The sequence below is a fragment of the Myotis daubentonii genome, chromosome 8, assembly GCF_963259705.1.
Source record: "Myotis daubentonii chromosome 8, mMyoDau2.1, whole genome shotgun sequence".
Lineage (NCBI taxonomy): Eukaryota > Metazoa > Chordata > Mammalia > Chiroptera > Vespertilionidae > Myotis > Myotis daubentonii.
The window spans coordinates 67,426,797-67,443,528 of NC_081847.1; the positions used below are offsets into that span (position 1 = coordinate 67,426,797).

At 47.9% G+C, this 16,732-nt stretch overlaps 1 protein-coding gene across 3 annotated transcripts in view; it reads left to right on the forward strand.

Annotated features, from left to right (window-relative positions):
- EEFSEC (eukaryotic elongation factor, selenocysteine-tRNA specific) overlaps positions 1 to 16,732 on the forward strand; it is a 247,626-nt gene that overhangs the window by 186,770 nt on the left and 44,124 nt on the right. For all 3 annotated transcript variants that reach the window (XM_059706790.1, XM_059706789.1, XM_059706788.1), the window contains one exon: positions 7,860 to 8,516. In XM_059706790.1, coding sequence (XP_059562773.1) covers positions 7,860 to 8,516 — 657 coding nt within the window. The remainder of the gene's footprint in view (positions 1 to 7,859; positions 8,517 to 16,732) is intronic.

Below are 16,732 nucleotides of genomic sequence, written 5' to 3' on the forward strand. Positions count from 1 at the left end.
TCAACATCAAGACTTGAAGTATGAATGACAATATCTTGGTCAATTCCGGATGGTGAGAACAAAGGTGACTATTATTTGATTTCCTTTCTGAATGAATTTCATTCCTTGAAAAAATAAGTGGGTGAGAATTGAGTCCCTAAGTTTCATTTGACATTCCGTTCTTGCATCCCAGAGGTGGTGCCAGGGAAGTTGGGGTCTGAACAACAAGGGAAAAGCTGGCATCCCCCAGGGGCCCACGCTGCTCTCTCAGTTAATGCATTACGTGGGGGGTGTCTTATCTGTACATAGCTCGAAGAAGAGCAGCCAGATTGAAACCTTATTAGGTCTGATGGAGCCAAACCTAGACTGATCTTTAAAAGCTTATTTCATTTTCCCCGCTCCGGTCTGAACCTCTTTGAATTGAAGTAACTGATCCTGCTGTAAGGTTATTAGTGTCAAATCTTGTGTGTTTCTTTTCCTCTTCGATTTACATTTGATTAAGTAAGATGAAGTTGCAAGGCCCCGACCCTCGCCTTTGGCACAGCCAGGAGCTCCCAGGCTCATTAATGGGACGATAATGGATAATAGAAGTCCAATCTCATTACAGCCAATACCATTATTACAAAAATTTCTGCACATCATAAAGACTCCTAGGCACAGGGTTTTGCCCACTTCTTTCAAGCATCTGTTAATTCTCTAGAATGCCAGGAGGATCCCAAATACTGTTGTCCCCTTAGTTTGTGTGATGGTGTTGGGCCTGTCCATTTCGTATTCTATAGAAGGGACGCTGCCAAAGACCTCCCTGTGGGCCAGTGAAATTCAGTGGTGATTGTGTATCATTTTGGTTTTCTGTGGTGGAGTAGACATGTATTTGTGGTTTGATAGAGTAATAGAGTACGGCTCTCATGACAGGCAGATCTGGATGCTACAGATATGTGTCCTAAACTCTGGGGCCTCAGTTTTCTTGTCTGTAGACTGAGATCATGGTCAGCCACCTCAGAGCTTGTTAGGAGAATTATATGGGCGTGGTCTGTAAAGCTTCCTCACGGCATAGGTATCCAGCAGATGTGGAATGTGTGTCTTTTTTATCTCTCTGTGGGCCACGTGGTGACATGATGAAGTCCATTGGAACATTCATTAGGTGCTTGCTATTCCATGCAATGTGCTGAGGAGAATGGGTGAACTCATGATGATTTCCACCTGGAATCGCTTCCATTGGAGGTTTTCAGTAGCCTCAGAAAGAGAAACCAGGTCCTTCTGGGCACAGTATTCTGCAAAATCCTCAGAATGCTGGAAAACCAAATTGCAGATACTCAGTAGACCAGAGAGAGTATCTGACCATGTCAGGTCTGAGAGGAGACAGAAAGGGTTCATTTGCTCAATCAGCAAACATTTACTGAGTGTCTGTCCTGTGCTAGGGGTTACCGTGCTACCCAAAGACAGACACCAGGAAAGTCAAGTCTGAAACCAATCACTGGGCTCGGCCAGCAGGAGGCTGTTGCTGACCTTGGCCAGGGCAGCTGCAGCAGCTGATGGCAAGAGGAGAGAGAGCTGGACTGCTCCTGCCTCTGCAGCCTGGGTCTCATGGCAGGCCTGACTTTCCTGGCTTTATTCCATGCCTCAGAACGGCTCCTATCACAGTGGCTGGTGAGGGATCTTCCCTCTGCTCCTTCTCCAGAGCCATCTTTCTGGGTTCATCCCTTGGGAGCACTACATTGTCCGTCATCCAGACCCCACAGCCCCTGGCAGGGCAGAGCTACTCTGCCCCCAGCTCCAGCCAGCCCATGGCACAGATTCTGCTCGGCTGGTCAGGAGACAGGGCCTGCCTTTTGTCCCAGAGTTTATTGTCCCAAGTCTCATCCTATTTACTTTGTGACATTGGAGACATCAAAACCTCTGTTTCTTCATCCATAAAATTGAATGTAAAAATATTGATTTGTCCTATAGGGTTTTTATGAAGAATAACTGACCCAGATGATAGTAAAACTTCTTTGTTCATCAGAAAGGGCCAAACTGCTTAGCCAGCATGAACTTAAGTTTTAAAAATTGTTTCTTGCTTGATGTATTCTTCCTCCCTCCCTGAGTCCATTCCTCTCTTCCCCAGAAGTGCTTGATGCCAGGCAGATGGCAGACAAGAAAAGACAGCCACACCCTGAGAGGAGCCAGACTCAGGAGCTGGGCCTGACTGGTGGTCCTTTCCTGTCCCTCTCAGACAGGTGTCCGGCAGCAGTAACCCCCCTGCTCTGTCACCCATCTTCCTCTGCTGCCATGAGGTTGAATGGAACCTCTAAGTGCCCAGCCAGCCCTGCTCCCACAGCAAGGGGATGTATCTGCATGGAACTTTATGGATATGTAGATGCCAGACTTGGACTGGAATTCTCCAAGGGCAGGGACAGTGTTGTACCTATCTATGACTCCATTAATTTATTCCACAAATATATATTGAGGTCTCCTGTTTGTCAGGCAGTGTGCTCAACACTAGAGATAAAGATGGAGAAAACAAAGCCCTCATTGTCATAAAGGCTACATTCCAGTATATAGAGACAGTCAGTAAACAAATATGTCAGGTGGTAGTGAGTGCTATGAAGAAAAATAAAACAAGGAAAAGAATATGGTGGTCCTATCTCTTATTGGGGAGTCAAGGATGGACTCTGATAAAGAGACACGAAGTGAAGGAGGAAAGGGAAATATGGGTATCTGGGGGAAGAGCATCCCGGTCAGAGGCAAATGCAAAGGCCCTCGGTAAATGCATGCTTGGCAAGTTTAGGGAGCAAAAAGCAAGAAGGCTTATGTTACTGAAGTGACACGAACCGGCGGGGGGGCAGGGGAATCACAGCAAATAAAGTCAAGGGAATAATGGGCTGATTTTAGGGCCTTGTCATAGTAAGGACATTAGCTTTTTAGGAGCGAGATGATAAGCTGGTAGAGAACTTAGAGGCAAAACTCCAGTGTCATATCATCTTACATTTAAGTTACGCTGTGGAGAATGGATTGCAGGGGGAAGGACATAACAAAGCCCAGTGGGTCAGTGACCAGGGTAGGCAGTGGATGTAGTGGGAAGAGCTGGGACCTGTTTTGAAGATAAAGCCCATTAGATCACCTGATGACTGGATTTGGGTACAAGAGAGCCAAGGAGAGCCAAAATGGAACCACATTTCTCCCAAGTGTCTGGAAATGTGGAACTGCCATTTCTGAGAACGATTGGACTGAAGGAGATAGGTCTTAGACATAATGAGGCGAAGATGCTACCAGACATCCAAGTGCAAATGCCAGGAGACCGTTAGGTGTGTCTTCCCCCAGCTCCCGAACTTCACCTCTCCTGGAGCTGCCAGGTCCTTTTCTTGTGCTGTTTCTGAGGCATCTGATCACAGAACTCACAGCTGCCCCTCCAAAACCTCGTCCGTATTCTCTCCCGGTTAGTGTAAGGTGGGCCCTCAGACTGGAAGTCTGGGAGTTCTGTATGTGCCAATCTCTCCTCAGTCCACATCCAGTCTGTTACACCATCCCATCCTTTTCCTGCAGAAAGAATCCTCTGAGTCTCTTCCTTGCTAGTCTCCTTCTTTCCTTTCTTATTTCTCCACTTCTCCTAATCTATTCTGCACACTGTGTAGCCAAAGAGGTTTTTTAAAAGTGCACATTTAAAGGTGTCATTCCTTTGTTCAACTCATTACCACCAGTGGCTTTCTGTTATTCTTCACATAGTGAAGGTGGCTGGCCTGTGTCTCCAGCCTGACTCCACTCCCCTCAGTCAGCCTCCCTGTCTTTCAGTCCCTTAAACAAACTACATTCTTTCCAATCTCCACCCTGCCCTTTCCTCTGCCTGGAGTCCCTGTGGGTGGTTCCTTCTCATCCAGCTGGTCAATTTCAGTGCCACCATCTCACTGGAAGCCCTCCCTGACCACCCAGGAGGAATTAGGTACTCCAGTTATTTTGTCTAATAGCACCTCCCATGGTTTTGTAATCCTGAATTTATTAGTTGATTATTTAATTCATGCACTACCACCACCACCCTCCACAAGCATAGGACTGAAACTGTTTCTGTTCTACTTACCCTTGTATCATTGAGATGCGTGAGAGAAACTTAATGGGTTGAATGAATGCATATACAGTGCCTCAGCCTCTTGACATGGATATTAGTAGATATAGGGGTGAGCAAAAGTAGGTTTACAGTTGTGAGTGTGTGAAACACCACTTATTCTTATATTATTTATTTATTATTATATTACTTATTTTTATTACAACAACTGTAAACGTACTTTTACCTACCCCTATATTGGGTGAGTTGTTAAAAAGATGGTAGAAAATAAATGACTGAAAGGCAAGTCTGTTTTTCCCATTCTTAAGTTGGTAAAACTATCTACTTTTCTATATTTTTGGTGTCCTAAATGGAATTTTATATTCTTGAAATGTGTCTTGGTGGAATGAGGACTTGCCAATGCTCCATGTGGCAATGCTGTCTGCATGCACCCTGTGAGAGCCCACAGTAGTGTCACACTACCCTGTCCCCATCTTTATCTGTTTCACAATTTCCTGTCGAGGCCCTTAAAATCTTGATTTGCACAGTTATTAGTCTTTCTGCTCTTCACGGTGCCCTCTTAAGGCATTCTTTATTATTTTAGTCCTAAGAACACGAGCCCTGTTGAAAAGAGAACATGATTTGAATAAAGCCTGCTAGGCAGTCAGCTCGATGGTGGGGGTGGGGCTGTCTGATGGTGAAGGCTCTGGCTACCCTCTCTCACAGGAAGGCTCTTAACACAAGGGTCTCTCAGGCCCCTGCAGGACTGGAATCAGCTCTGTGCTCTGCCAGGTGTGTTTTTGCCACGAGGGGCATTTCTCTTCCGGAATCAGGGGCAATCATTCTCTTCAGAGGTACTGGGTTTTTCAGCAGCCTCCTGTGCTTGGCACTGAGGATGCAACAGTAGGGTAGACCATGGCCCCTGTCTTAAAGATTTAGAAGTGACCATCTATAGGAGACTGGTGGTCAGTGCGCTCCCATAGGGGAGCGCTGCTCAGCCAGAAGCCCTGAGCTGGGCTCACGGCTGGTGAGCTCAGCAGCGGTGGCCGGAGCCTCTCCCGCCTCCGCGGCATTCCTAAGGATGTCCAACCACCAGCTTAGGCCCGCTACCCACGGGGAACGGGCCTACGCCATCAGTCGGACATCCTCTGAGGGCTCCTGGATTGCGAGAAGGTACAAGCTGGGCTGAGGAATTTTGTGCACTGGGCATCTAGTTTATTATATTGTCATTTAAATCATTTAGCACATAGAGGTGGGACTGACAGGGCCGTCAACCAGCAATGACAAGTCAGGTTCAGAGTCACAGAGGATAGTAAGCAGCTCTGTCCAGAGGAGTCCCTCCCAGAAGGTACCCTGAGAGCTGGGATTTTAGGGATAAATGAGAATTTGCCAGGTGAAAGAATTCCCAGGGAGAAGGAGCCTCATGGACCCAGGGCAGAGACATACAGAACTACAGGGTGTGTAATGAACCATGAAAGCTTCCATTGGTTGTGGTTAAAGGGTTGGGAGAACATGGGTCAGAAAGAGCTGTACGATGGGCCTGATGGTGGGAGGCTTCAGTGAAGGCAGAGGAGTCCAGCAAGCAGAGAAGGTGCTGGGAGCCATGGCAGCCCCCACCTACCCTGAGCATGTCACTCACTGGGAGGGACTGGTTCCCCATAGAAGTTCAGTTGACCAAAGCATTTTCCTGTTAATAACAGTTTCACCCAAAAGATTAGAAAGTCATGATGTAGAGATAGGAGCCCATGTACATGTTGGTGCCAAAGGATTGCATCATCAGACCTGTGTTTTAGAAAGCTGGCTGGGAGGAGGGAGAGCAGGGTTTCAGGCCAGAGAACATCACACTGGGCTGTTGCAGTTCTTGGGAGAAGAGTTGTGATTTGGGTTTCTACCTCACTGAGCAGACACTTAGTGTAAGATAATATTCAAATTCTCCAGTTACTCTGAGATGCATTCCTAAAAGTCTAAGTTTCCCATTGCCCTTACAGACCATTTCAGAGATGTTTTATGTTTCTCTTTGATTGATCTTGGCTGTGGCTTTTGACACTGTGCTTCTCACTTTCTCTGCCCCCTGACCTCTTGGGTAGGTAGTTAATGATCTTTAAACAAACACTTGAGTATTATGGCTCTCCAGGAAGGGACCTGGGCCTGATGTCAGCATAGCATTCTCCCTTTATCCAGGGGGAAAATGAGTGTGCCCCACACCCCACTTTGTAGACAGGGATGTTTGTGACCTAAAGGTCAAAATTGTCTTTAGTTTAACAGTTTTTGATGGTAGGTTTTCTGAAATATACATTTCTCTGCTTTGCTAAGCAAAAATCCATGAACCGTGATTTCATCTCACCTCCGAGACAGTGGATCTTTGTAGGAGCATTCATTTATTTTGTGACCATTTGTTAGAGCCTATTCCATGTCTGTTCCTGATTTACAAACTGTGGGTGCAGAAATCTGCCTGGTATAGAGTCAGTGTAATGGTTTAGAAGCAGAGATAAAATCAAGTTTGCCTAAACTCCTGGGTGATTTCCGCCAGCCTGCCCTCCTCTCCCCGCCCTCCCTGCTGAAGCCCTCCCACCTCTTTGTTTATTTCTCAAATTGAACAAGCCTCTTTGAGGCCTTTGCACTCATTGGTTCCCCTGTTTAGAACTTTTTCTGGACCTTCACACAGCTTCTTCCTCTGATCAGGTCTTGGTTCAGACACCGCCTCTACAGAGGTCTTTCCTGACCACTGATCTAAAAAAGCCAGACCCGTCCTAACTGGTTTGGCTCAGTGGATAGCACGTCGACCTGCAGACTGAAGGGTCCCAGATTCGATTCCGGTCAAGGGCATGTACCTTGGTTGCGGGCACATCCCCAGTAGGGGGTGTGCAGGAGGCAGCTGATCGATGTTTCTAACTCTCTATCCCTCTCCCTTCCTCTCTGTAAAAAAATCAATAAAATATATTAAAATGATAATAATAATAATAAATACAAATTTTTAAAAAACAGACCCTCCCTCAACCCCAGGCCTTCTCTATAACATGTTATATATAATATGCATATTATATAAGTATATTAGCCATATATACTTATATAATATGCACATTATATTAGTTATATATACTTAAACATAAAATTTTGTATTTTATTTGTATTAATATAATTTAGTTAATATTAATATATTACTACATTTGTAATTTTTTTTCTGGATACTAACTTCTTTAGAAACAGACCTCATTCTATTCCTACCCTTAGAACAGTGCCTGGCACATAGCCAGGGTCTATGTGTAGATGAATGAAGAGTGGCCCTGCCCAGGAGAAGCCCACAGACTAGGAGGCAGGCAGGCACAAATTAAGCAGTGATAGCATAGCAGGCTGAGTGTGATTCAGAGGGGCTGAGGTAGCACCACAGAGAAAGAGACAGATCCTACCCACTGGAGTCTAGGCGGATTTCCCAGAGCAGTGGTGTTTGGCCTTGTCTTTCAAGGACAGATGAGCATAACTTGGCAGGCTGAGGAAATGGGGGCACTATTCTGCATGGGGTGGCAAGCTTATATAAGAGGGCTTAAGGCAAAAAAGTGTGGGATGGGGCTTGGGGTAGAGCAGGGACTAGAAGGTTGGAGGAAACTAAGGTAGTACAGGATTTGGTTGCTGTGACCACTGCCCACATCCTGGACTAGGTTCCCTGTGGACCTAGGCCTGTATTTGCAGGGTGGAGCCTTCTCCATCCAAAAGGAGTCTGGCCGGCCCCAGAGCTCCCTTTGGCTGGCACACCAGGTGCCAGGTGAGTGTTGGCGGCACTGGGACAGGGATTTCTTCAGCTGGCGCCCCTCACCTTAACCTCCAGGCTTGTGGGTCTCATGAGCTTTTGTCTCTTGCTCCTGACTAGGTGGTGAAGAAGGTGAAGTCCATGCAGATGTTCCACATGCCTGTCACCTCGGCCATGCAGGGAGACCGGCTGGGCATCTGTGTCACTCAGTTTGATCCCAAGCTGCTAGAGCGTGGCCTGGTGTGTGCCCCGGAGTCCCTGCACACTGTCCATGCGGCCATCATCTCCGTGGAGAAGATCCCATATTTCCGGGGACCCCTGCAGACCAAGGCCAAGTTCCACATCACACTGGGCCACGAGACGGTTATGGGCCGGTTGATGTTCTTCAGCCCTGCCCCAGACAACTTTGACCACGAGCCTGTGCTGAACACCTTCGATTTCTCCCGAGAATACCTATTCCAGGAACAGTACCTCTGTAAGGATCTTGAGCCAGGGTCAACAGGCAGTGACCAGGCCACCGAGAAGGCAGGCCAGGCCACAGAAGGCCTCTATCCCCGACAGCAGTGGGCCCTCGTGGAGTTTGAAAAGCCTATCACCTGCCCTCGGCTGTGCCTGGTGATTGGCTTCAGGCTAAATGCGGACATTCACGCCAACATGTGCCGGCTGGCCTTCCATGGCATCCTGCTGCATGGGCTGGAGGACAAGAACTACACTGAGAGTCTCCTGCCCAAGCTGAGAGTGTACAAATTGAAGCACAAGCACGGCTTTGTGGAGCGGGTAAGCAGCTCCTCCCTGCCCATTGTCCTTCTGCCGGGCTCTGGTGGCTGGGATGGGCAGTTTGGCATCTGAAATGAGAGCCAGGAAGGCATCAGAGACCTTCTGATCTCAACTTCTGTAGTTTTTAGGCAAGGAAACTGAGGCCCTCAGGGGTCAAGTGGCCCAAGTTCTCTCGTTAGTCACTGTGCCAGGGCCTACACCCAGGCAGGGAGCCCTCAGGGAGTAAAGGCGCCCACACAGGGAGAGCAGGCCTGGCTCTCACACACGCCAGTTTCAGGCAACAGCGTTTCACCTAGGGCAGCAATCACTGGTATCAGTGGCCTTCTCGAGCCTTGGAGGGGAGGCTGGGCCCTGCCCTATCACCCTGATGCCAGGCCCTGACTCTCGGGGCCAGGGGGCGGGAGAAAGGGGGAGCCTGAGCTTTCATCAGGCAGGGTGGCTGCTGTGTCTGCCCCAAGCCAGTTATGTCAAGGGGAGGAAGTATATGACTGGTCTTGCAGGCCATACTGGGTCAAGTCTATAGGGTGGGGGAGTAGGGGCTAATGGTAGCAGGGGGTTCCAGAGAGCAAGAGGCGGGAAGGTACAGGAAGATGACAGAGAGGGAGGGTCCAGGTTGCTGGCTTTCTGGGGTATCTGATATCACTGGAGGCAGTTTTTAAATGTGTGAGTAATTCAGTCTATTTTATAGGCCTATCATTAGGGTGGATGGGTATGATGGCCTGAGAGAGCCTACCCAGGGTCCCAAAGTCCTGGGACCCTCTTCTTCCCTTGGGTGGACCTGCCCACCCTCAACATCCATCCATATAGGTCTGAGTAGGAATCTATGCCTACTGGTCCTCAAATGAATGGGTGGACAAATGTGCAAATCTCGCTGTCTCTGGAGCTGGCTGCCTGGATGTGGGTTTATGCAGGTAAGGGATGGTCATTAGGGGAGAGAAAGGTAGGAGGAGGACTGGGACTTGGCTGTAACTGACTGAGCATGGCAGTGCTGCAACCCCAGTGTTGGGGAACTCAGGCTTCTAGTGGGATGTGCCCTGAGGCTCTCAGCAGGCCTTACAGTTCTGCTCCTCAGACAGTGTCAGACCTATACTGAGCAGGTGCTCAGGAGAAGGTTCCCGGAGCCTTGTGCGTTAGATAGTGTTGGAGTTTCCATTGCCTACCACCCTCCCGTCTCCCTTTCTTCTTCCAGATACCCAGGTTTTCTCCTCTGGAACTTTCTGTCGTTGCAGACCCTTCCCCTCCCCTCCTCATCTCACAATGCTTCCTAGGTACTCAGGACCTGTCCCTCTTCTCCTACTCCTACCCCTAATCTGCCCTCCAGTGGGGAAATGAGAGCAGCCCTTTCCTTACCCGCTCACAGATCCGAAACTCAGGGTTCCTAAATCGATGAACACAGCCCTCCAACTCAGCCAAGCACAGCTCGGTCACTCGGTGTGTGGGTCCTGGAGCTGGGTCTACATCCCACCTCTGCTGTTCTCTGGGCAGGGGACTGTCCTCTGTGAATGTTGGTTTTCTCATCTGCAGAGCAGTGGCATATGCTAAGCTCCTAAGGTCACTGGAAAGTGTTGAAGGCTGACAATGGGGGCCTGTTCCAGGGCCCCGTCAGCCCTAGGCCAGCCCCAAAAGACTGTTGACGATGAAGGTGATAAGGCACACATCACTCATTTGTCTAGCTTGATTTGTTAGCAGCGTTATGGAGTATAATTATTTTGTGGTGAAATATCTACCGTGGAGTAATGCCCCACTTGGTGTATTCATGGATCTAATTGCCCACACACAAGCCTATCAGTGGTGGGGCAGCAGTCACCTCCTTTGAAGACAGGAGCCTGGTTTGTGAGGAGCAAGTAACACATTGCTAAAATGAATCAAGCTGGAGTGTCCTTGGTGGGAGACTTTCCTTCCTGGTAAGGTTGGTAAGGCACTGAACTTGGGCATCAGATGGATAGGGCTCAAACCCTGGCTGTGCTGTGCAGCACTGCATACCAAGGACAGCCATTTTATTTCAGCATCCTCATTCATTCAGGGCAAACTACAACCTCACAGGGTTGGATTGAAGGCGCCACCATAGCACAGGGCATCACATGTAAGAGTTCTAGAGCAGATGCAGCCAGAAGGCTGGACTGTTTGTGAGGGGTGGCCCTGTTTGCTTTAAGCAAGAGCCAGAGTGCCCAGAGATTTTCAGATCGCTTGGTCAGCCACAGTCTGGGCCATGTGGTAGACTGGTCAGATGTGTAGGACGAAAGCCTGGCAGTCCTTGATCAGTTCCACCCTCAACACCTCCTAAGGTGGAAATGGGATGGTTATGAGACTTCCCTGCACCTCAGGTATGTTGCAGTGCTGCCCTGTGAGGTCAGAGGGAAACGAGATGGGGGAATACACGTGAGGGCCCGAGATCAGTACTTGGCTCCTAAGTCTGTGCTTGCTGTTTTCATGATTATTAATTTTTAAGCTCTTAGAATCATAATAATAACTCCTAGAGCTTGGGGCCAAAATGGTATTTCACTCCTTACCCCTGGACATCATTATCCCTCTGTGAAGCACAGGGACCAGTTCCCTGACCCCTGTCAAGAACCACCAAGGGCTGGTGGAAGTGGCATGTTTTGGGAGGGAGCTAAGAATCAGTTTGGCCCATGGTTGTAGTTGTCCAGGGCAGGGAAAGCCCCATGCTGATCTTTCCCTGGCCGTACTTAGCTGCCTCCAAAACTTCTTGGACACATCACAGCTATCTCCTAGCATCCCGGGCATGCCTCCATTCAAAGAAGTCTCAAAGAGGCCAAGACATCTTGAACAGGTTAAATTCAATCTCCCAGGATGGATCTTCACCACCATGGCAAGCCAACTCCCAGCCTTTACTCTGTCCTGGGATAAGGACAGAGCACAATGGGCAGGCTCATTGTGTGCTCTGCAGGCACAGTCAGCTTTCTGGGAGGTCCTCCATTCATAGAGAAGGAAGGCCCAGCCCTCAATAGATACTTGTTGAATGAACACTTTCCACCTGGAGGGCTTAAAGTATATAGGCCTTCTGAACCTATCACCTAAATTATATTATTCATTCACTAGAGGCCCAGTGCGTGAATTCGTGCATGGGTGGGGTCTCTCGGCCTGGCCTGCAATCAAGGCCAATCAGGGCGGCTGGCTGGGGGGAGGGACCACGGGAAGTTGGCTATGAGAGCACACTGACCACCAGGGGGTAGCTCTTGTGTTGAGCATCTGCCCCCTGGTGGTCAGTGCATGTCATAGCGACCAGTCATTCAGTCAACCAGTTGTATGGTCGCTTAGGCTTTTATATATATAGACTAGAGGCCCAGTGCACAAAATTTGTGCACAGGTAGGGTCCCTAGGCCTTGCCAGCGATCAGGGCCTTCCGGCTGCTGGCTGCTGGCTGGGGCCTTCTGGCTGCTGGCTGCTGGCTGGAGCCTTCCTTTGTTCTGTGCTGCCCCCTGGTGGTCAGCACATGGCATAGCAAGTGATCGAACTCCCAAGGGGACACTTGCATACTAGGCTTTTATATATATAGATATGTTCAGATGTTCACTGAGCTCCTGTGTGTGACAGGCACTGGGGATACAAGATGGACAATGTTCTTGTCTTCACAAGGGGGACTGGCAGAGAATAGTAGATTGGGCACTTTTAGGTAGTAGTAAGTTCTAGAAAGAAAATAATTGAGGGAGGTAACTGGGAAATGCTGAAGACCGTGCATGGCACATTGCAGAGGCCAGCTTTCAGGCCTCCAGCCTTTCCTCTTCCTGTGCTAGTTTTCTCTGGATCTTTTTCTGAGCTGCTGCAATCAAATACAACATAATCAACTCACCACTGGAAGTGGCCTTCTTTGCTCAGCAACAAATGAGTCACTTGGGAACTGACATTGGATGCAGCCTCATTCTCATTTTTTATTTTTGTGAAGAAATTATGCTGTGATGACTTATACTGTTTGAAATTTTCTCACTTTTCTGACCATTGTTTTTCTGTGAGCTGGGACTGTATGTGATGTCAGTGTATACTGTATTCTGTCAGCAGAGCCGGTAACAAACACAACACTTTGCCATGTGATTCAACTAAATAATATCCACACCCCACAGAGCCTTAGAAGTATGACATTCAAAGTCCACTTTTTCTGTGGAATATGCAATGGTGGATGTGCACTGCTGGTTGGATGCAATGCTGTGGAGCTCTCCCTGTGTCACTGCAATTTGTCATGCACCTGGCACCTCCTAGGTCTGTGTTGCAACTGCTCAGCTCTATGCTGTGAACAAGATGGAAAGGAGTCAGCGTGGCTGAGTGCCAGTAAACTTTACTTATAGATGCTGACATTTGAATTTCCTATAGTTTTCACCCATCATAAAATAGTCTTCTTCTTTTGATATTTTTCAACCCACTGGAAAATGTAAAATCTATTCTTAGCTAAAGGCCATACAGAAACAGATAGTGGACAGGATTTGGCCTTCTAGCTATAGTTTTTCAACCCCTGATCTAAATGGTAAATAGGAGTCTTGAAATAGAATACACATACTGCAAGGAAAAGTCTGTCACCTACGCTGTAAGTTGTCCTCTCTCTCTGCATTCCCTAGGAGTCAGGTTCTCTGGTGGGCCTTGGTTAATAGAGCTGGTGCAGAGCTCTCACCCCAGCTGGGTAAAGGGAAGTGAAAGTGTTCTAAAGAGCTGTCTTTCTAGGGAGAGGGCTTGGGGAAGGGAATTAGAGCATATAGTGATGAGGGAAATTGTTAGTATCCCATTTTTAAGTAAAAATATAGAAATGTAAGGTTATGAACATAGATAAAAGAAAAGAAACTATGAATGGCATAAAAAGTGTAGTAGAATTTCCACATTAACTAAGGAAAAACTGAAATAAATTAAATTAAACCAACAAAAATAAGAAAAACAAGAACACTGCTCATAAATAATAACAAAAACAGAAAGAACAAAATTAAGTTTTAGCCACACTAAATGTGGCTGAGTTCTCCTACTTAAATACAGAGACTACAACATCTGGTTATATGCTGTTTATAAGAAACACACTTAAAGTGATAAACAATGGTTAAGAATAGAAAGATGTTAGGTGACTATAAACAAAAAGAAGGTATGAGTAATAATATTAATTTCAGACAATGTAGAATCTAAGATTAAAAATACTAACCAAGATAAAGAGGACATCACGATAAAAGGCACAGTTACAAACTTGTATACACAAAACATATAAAAACAAAGGAGAACTTGGTAAAAAATGGAATGATAATTGCAGTGGGACACTTGCGAGTGCATATTTCAGAATTGGACAGGTCCACTAGACAGCAGATAAAAGATAAAGAAACGTAATACAGTCACTATTCTTGATTTCTAGATAGGCAGATAGAAATTCTTACATCCCATGAATAGAGAATATATACTTTTTCCTATATGTATGCCACATTTACAGAAACTGAGCATTCAGCAGTAATCATTTTAAAATATTTATAGAACACTCACTATGTTCTGTTTTCAGGGCTGGAGATATAACAATGAATAAGAAAAGAAAAATCCCTTCTCTCATGGAATTTGAATTTTAGTTGTACTTGAAGCCACAGAAAAACCCAAAGGATTTTTTAAAGTAGAAATCATAAACCATTGAAATTAGGAATGAAGAATTTATATGTAGATATGGCTATAGATATATAGTTTGTGTATTCAGTCATTCGTTCATTCTTTCATATATTTTCTGCTTGGAAATTAGCAAACATTAAATTGTCCATTTGGTTAAGGCCATTTCTCATACTATTATATAATGTTGAATCCTTTAGTAATAACTTTTTTCTCTTTTTGAGTTTTCTTGCAGTCCTTCTATTACATTGCAGACAGCTTTAGGTTCCCTTAAAGATGACTTTAACACAGGGCCAAGATTCAGACCCTTCCATAGCAGCAGTATAGAACTAGGATTCAGTGCATTTTCTTCGTTGTATTTCCTTTTACCGTCAGGTTCCTGTTTATGACAAGCCACTCTAGTTTTCTCTTTAGAGTACTGTGTGAAGTTTTCCTTTTAAACATATATATTTCAAGAAAACTATTAAATAAATAATAGTACACGTGTGCAAAGATCTGTTGAAAATAATGAGGGGTGAAGGATATGTCAGCCAAGGCTGGGAGATGCTGGCCCTGTCCCCAGAGGTCCCTGCACCTGAGCCAGCAGCTCCTCTCTTAGGGCACTCAGGACAGAGTCTCACAGGAAACGGGGTCTTCCTAGTGCAGGACAGACTCGTGCCCATGCCAGAGGGACATCCAGAGGGCTACAGGGGCCAGGAGAGAAGCAAGAACTGCTGAGGTGGGAGGAAGTGGTCTGGTCAGGAAAAAGCACGGAAGAGCTGATGACCTTTGAGGTGTGTCTCATCACTGTTCAGATATTGGGGGCAGGGTGGTGGTGGAGGAGGACATGGAAGAGGGGCTTCCCAGTTCCAGGCACTGTTTCCGCAGAGGCACAGAGCTGTCATGCAGACCCTGGCCATTTGGAAAAGATCCCTGAGCCCAGGGTCTCCACCAGCTGCAGGGCAGGGGACAGGAGCTCCAAGAGGGAGACCAGGCCGGGTACTGAAGCCAAGCTCTTTATCCTCAACCAGGGGAAGTGCTGCAGACTGGGGTTAGGGGAGGCTTGTTCAACTCGTAGTAGAGAAATGCCCTGAGCAGGCCCAGCAGAGCAGCCCACAGGGAGGCTGTTCTCTCGTCCCCAGCCTCGCCCCTCTCACCCAGCCTCTAGTTGGTTTGGATCATCTGGCCATCACTAAAGTCACCTGTTTTCTTACTTGTAACAATTGCATGAAAAGAAGTGGGCACATGAGGGCTCAGTGCCAAGGACGGTGAGTGCTCTGTACCCCTGCCTGCTCCGTTTTATACCTTCTGTTGCCACACCCCAGGAGGCCTTCCTCACCTCCCCATCCATCTGCCTCCCTCCCTGCCCTGGCATCTTGCACAGCTCCACCCCAATAATTTTCTACAAAACAAAGGTAGTCCTTCCAGCTCCTGCTCAAAAATCTCTTTTGGCTCACCTCACCACCAGGACAAAGACAATGCTCACACCTTAACACACCACGGCTGGCCTGCCACTAATTGTGAAGCTAGAGGCAAGCCAGCCGTGGGTGCTAGGGAGTGGCAGGCCGGGAAGGCAGGCAGGTGGGCCAAGTGGATGCTTCCTTGAGACCAGGACTGGAGGAGAGAAGAGGGCCAAGCATGGTGGTATCTGCAGGCTGCAGCTATGGGCAGCCCAGGAAGCTCAGGCTCCAGCCTGCAAGAGTCCCAGGGCCTGCTGGGTGGACCTCCTGAAGGTGTAGGACTTTGGGAGTTCTCTTCCCCTCAGTTTCCTTAATAGAGGAATGGGGGCTTTGCCTCTATTTTTTGTGGGGTGGTATAAGAAAGGGAGATCAGTCCATGTAAGACGCTATAACTGGCACAGGGCAGGCTTTGTGGAGGAGAGGCATCCTCATTGCTGTTACTCAGACTTGCCTCATGGCATACATGCCTGGGTCCCCAGCTGGGGTGGTGGCAAGAAGCTGGTACCCCCTGCCCCTGTGCTGGGATTGGGCCAGGCATGCTGGTCATTCTGGGTCTGGCACCCACTGTCGCCAGGTAGGAAGGCCTTAGGGCTGGGCCAGAGGAGCCTGTGGCATCCACCCAACCAAATGTAAATAGGCAAACACCACCAGGAGCATTGGCTGGCTTTGAAGTAGGAAGCAGTGCTGCCTCCCGGCTCCTGGCTTGCCCCCTGCATAGCTAATGGTTGTTAAACGTGCCTGACTGGGGTCCGGGCCAGTCTGTGACTACCGCTGGTAAGCAGGGACTATACTTCCTGACCAGGGGCCATCTGGCAGGCTTGGCGGCCCAGGTGGGCAACTTCAGAACCCCATCCCCTGGAGGAAGCAGCACTTGGCCTGCGTGGCTGTCCCTTGTTCCCCCAGTCCCTGTCAGCAGGCTGAAGGCTGTGTCAGCTCCCAGGCCACTGGAAAAGACAGGTGCCCCTGAAGCAGAGGCCTAGAAGGCGCCCTCCTTAAGGATACGATCAGATGCCTGTCCTAGTGTTCTGGCCCCCGGCCCAAATCCTCAGCCTCTCTTACAGATATCGGCATCGATAGCTGAGAGTCTTGCTTGGCTGCTGAAGGGCCTGTTAGCCTGCCTTGAAAATTGCTTTTTTGTTTGCATATAGACACAGAGTTGAGGTAGATTGACATGGTAGAAAGAGCTGGTTCTAGAGACCAATG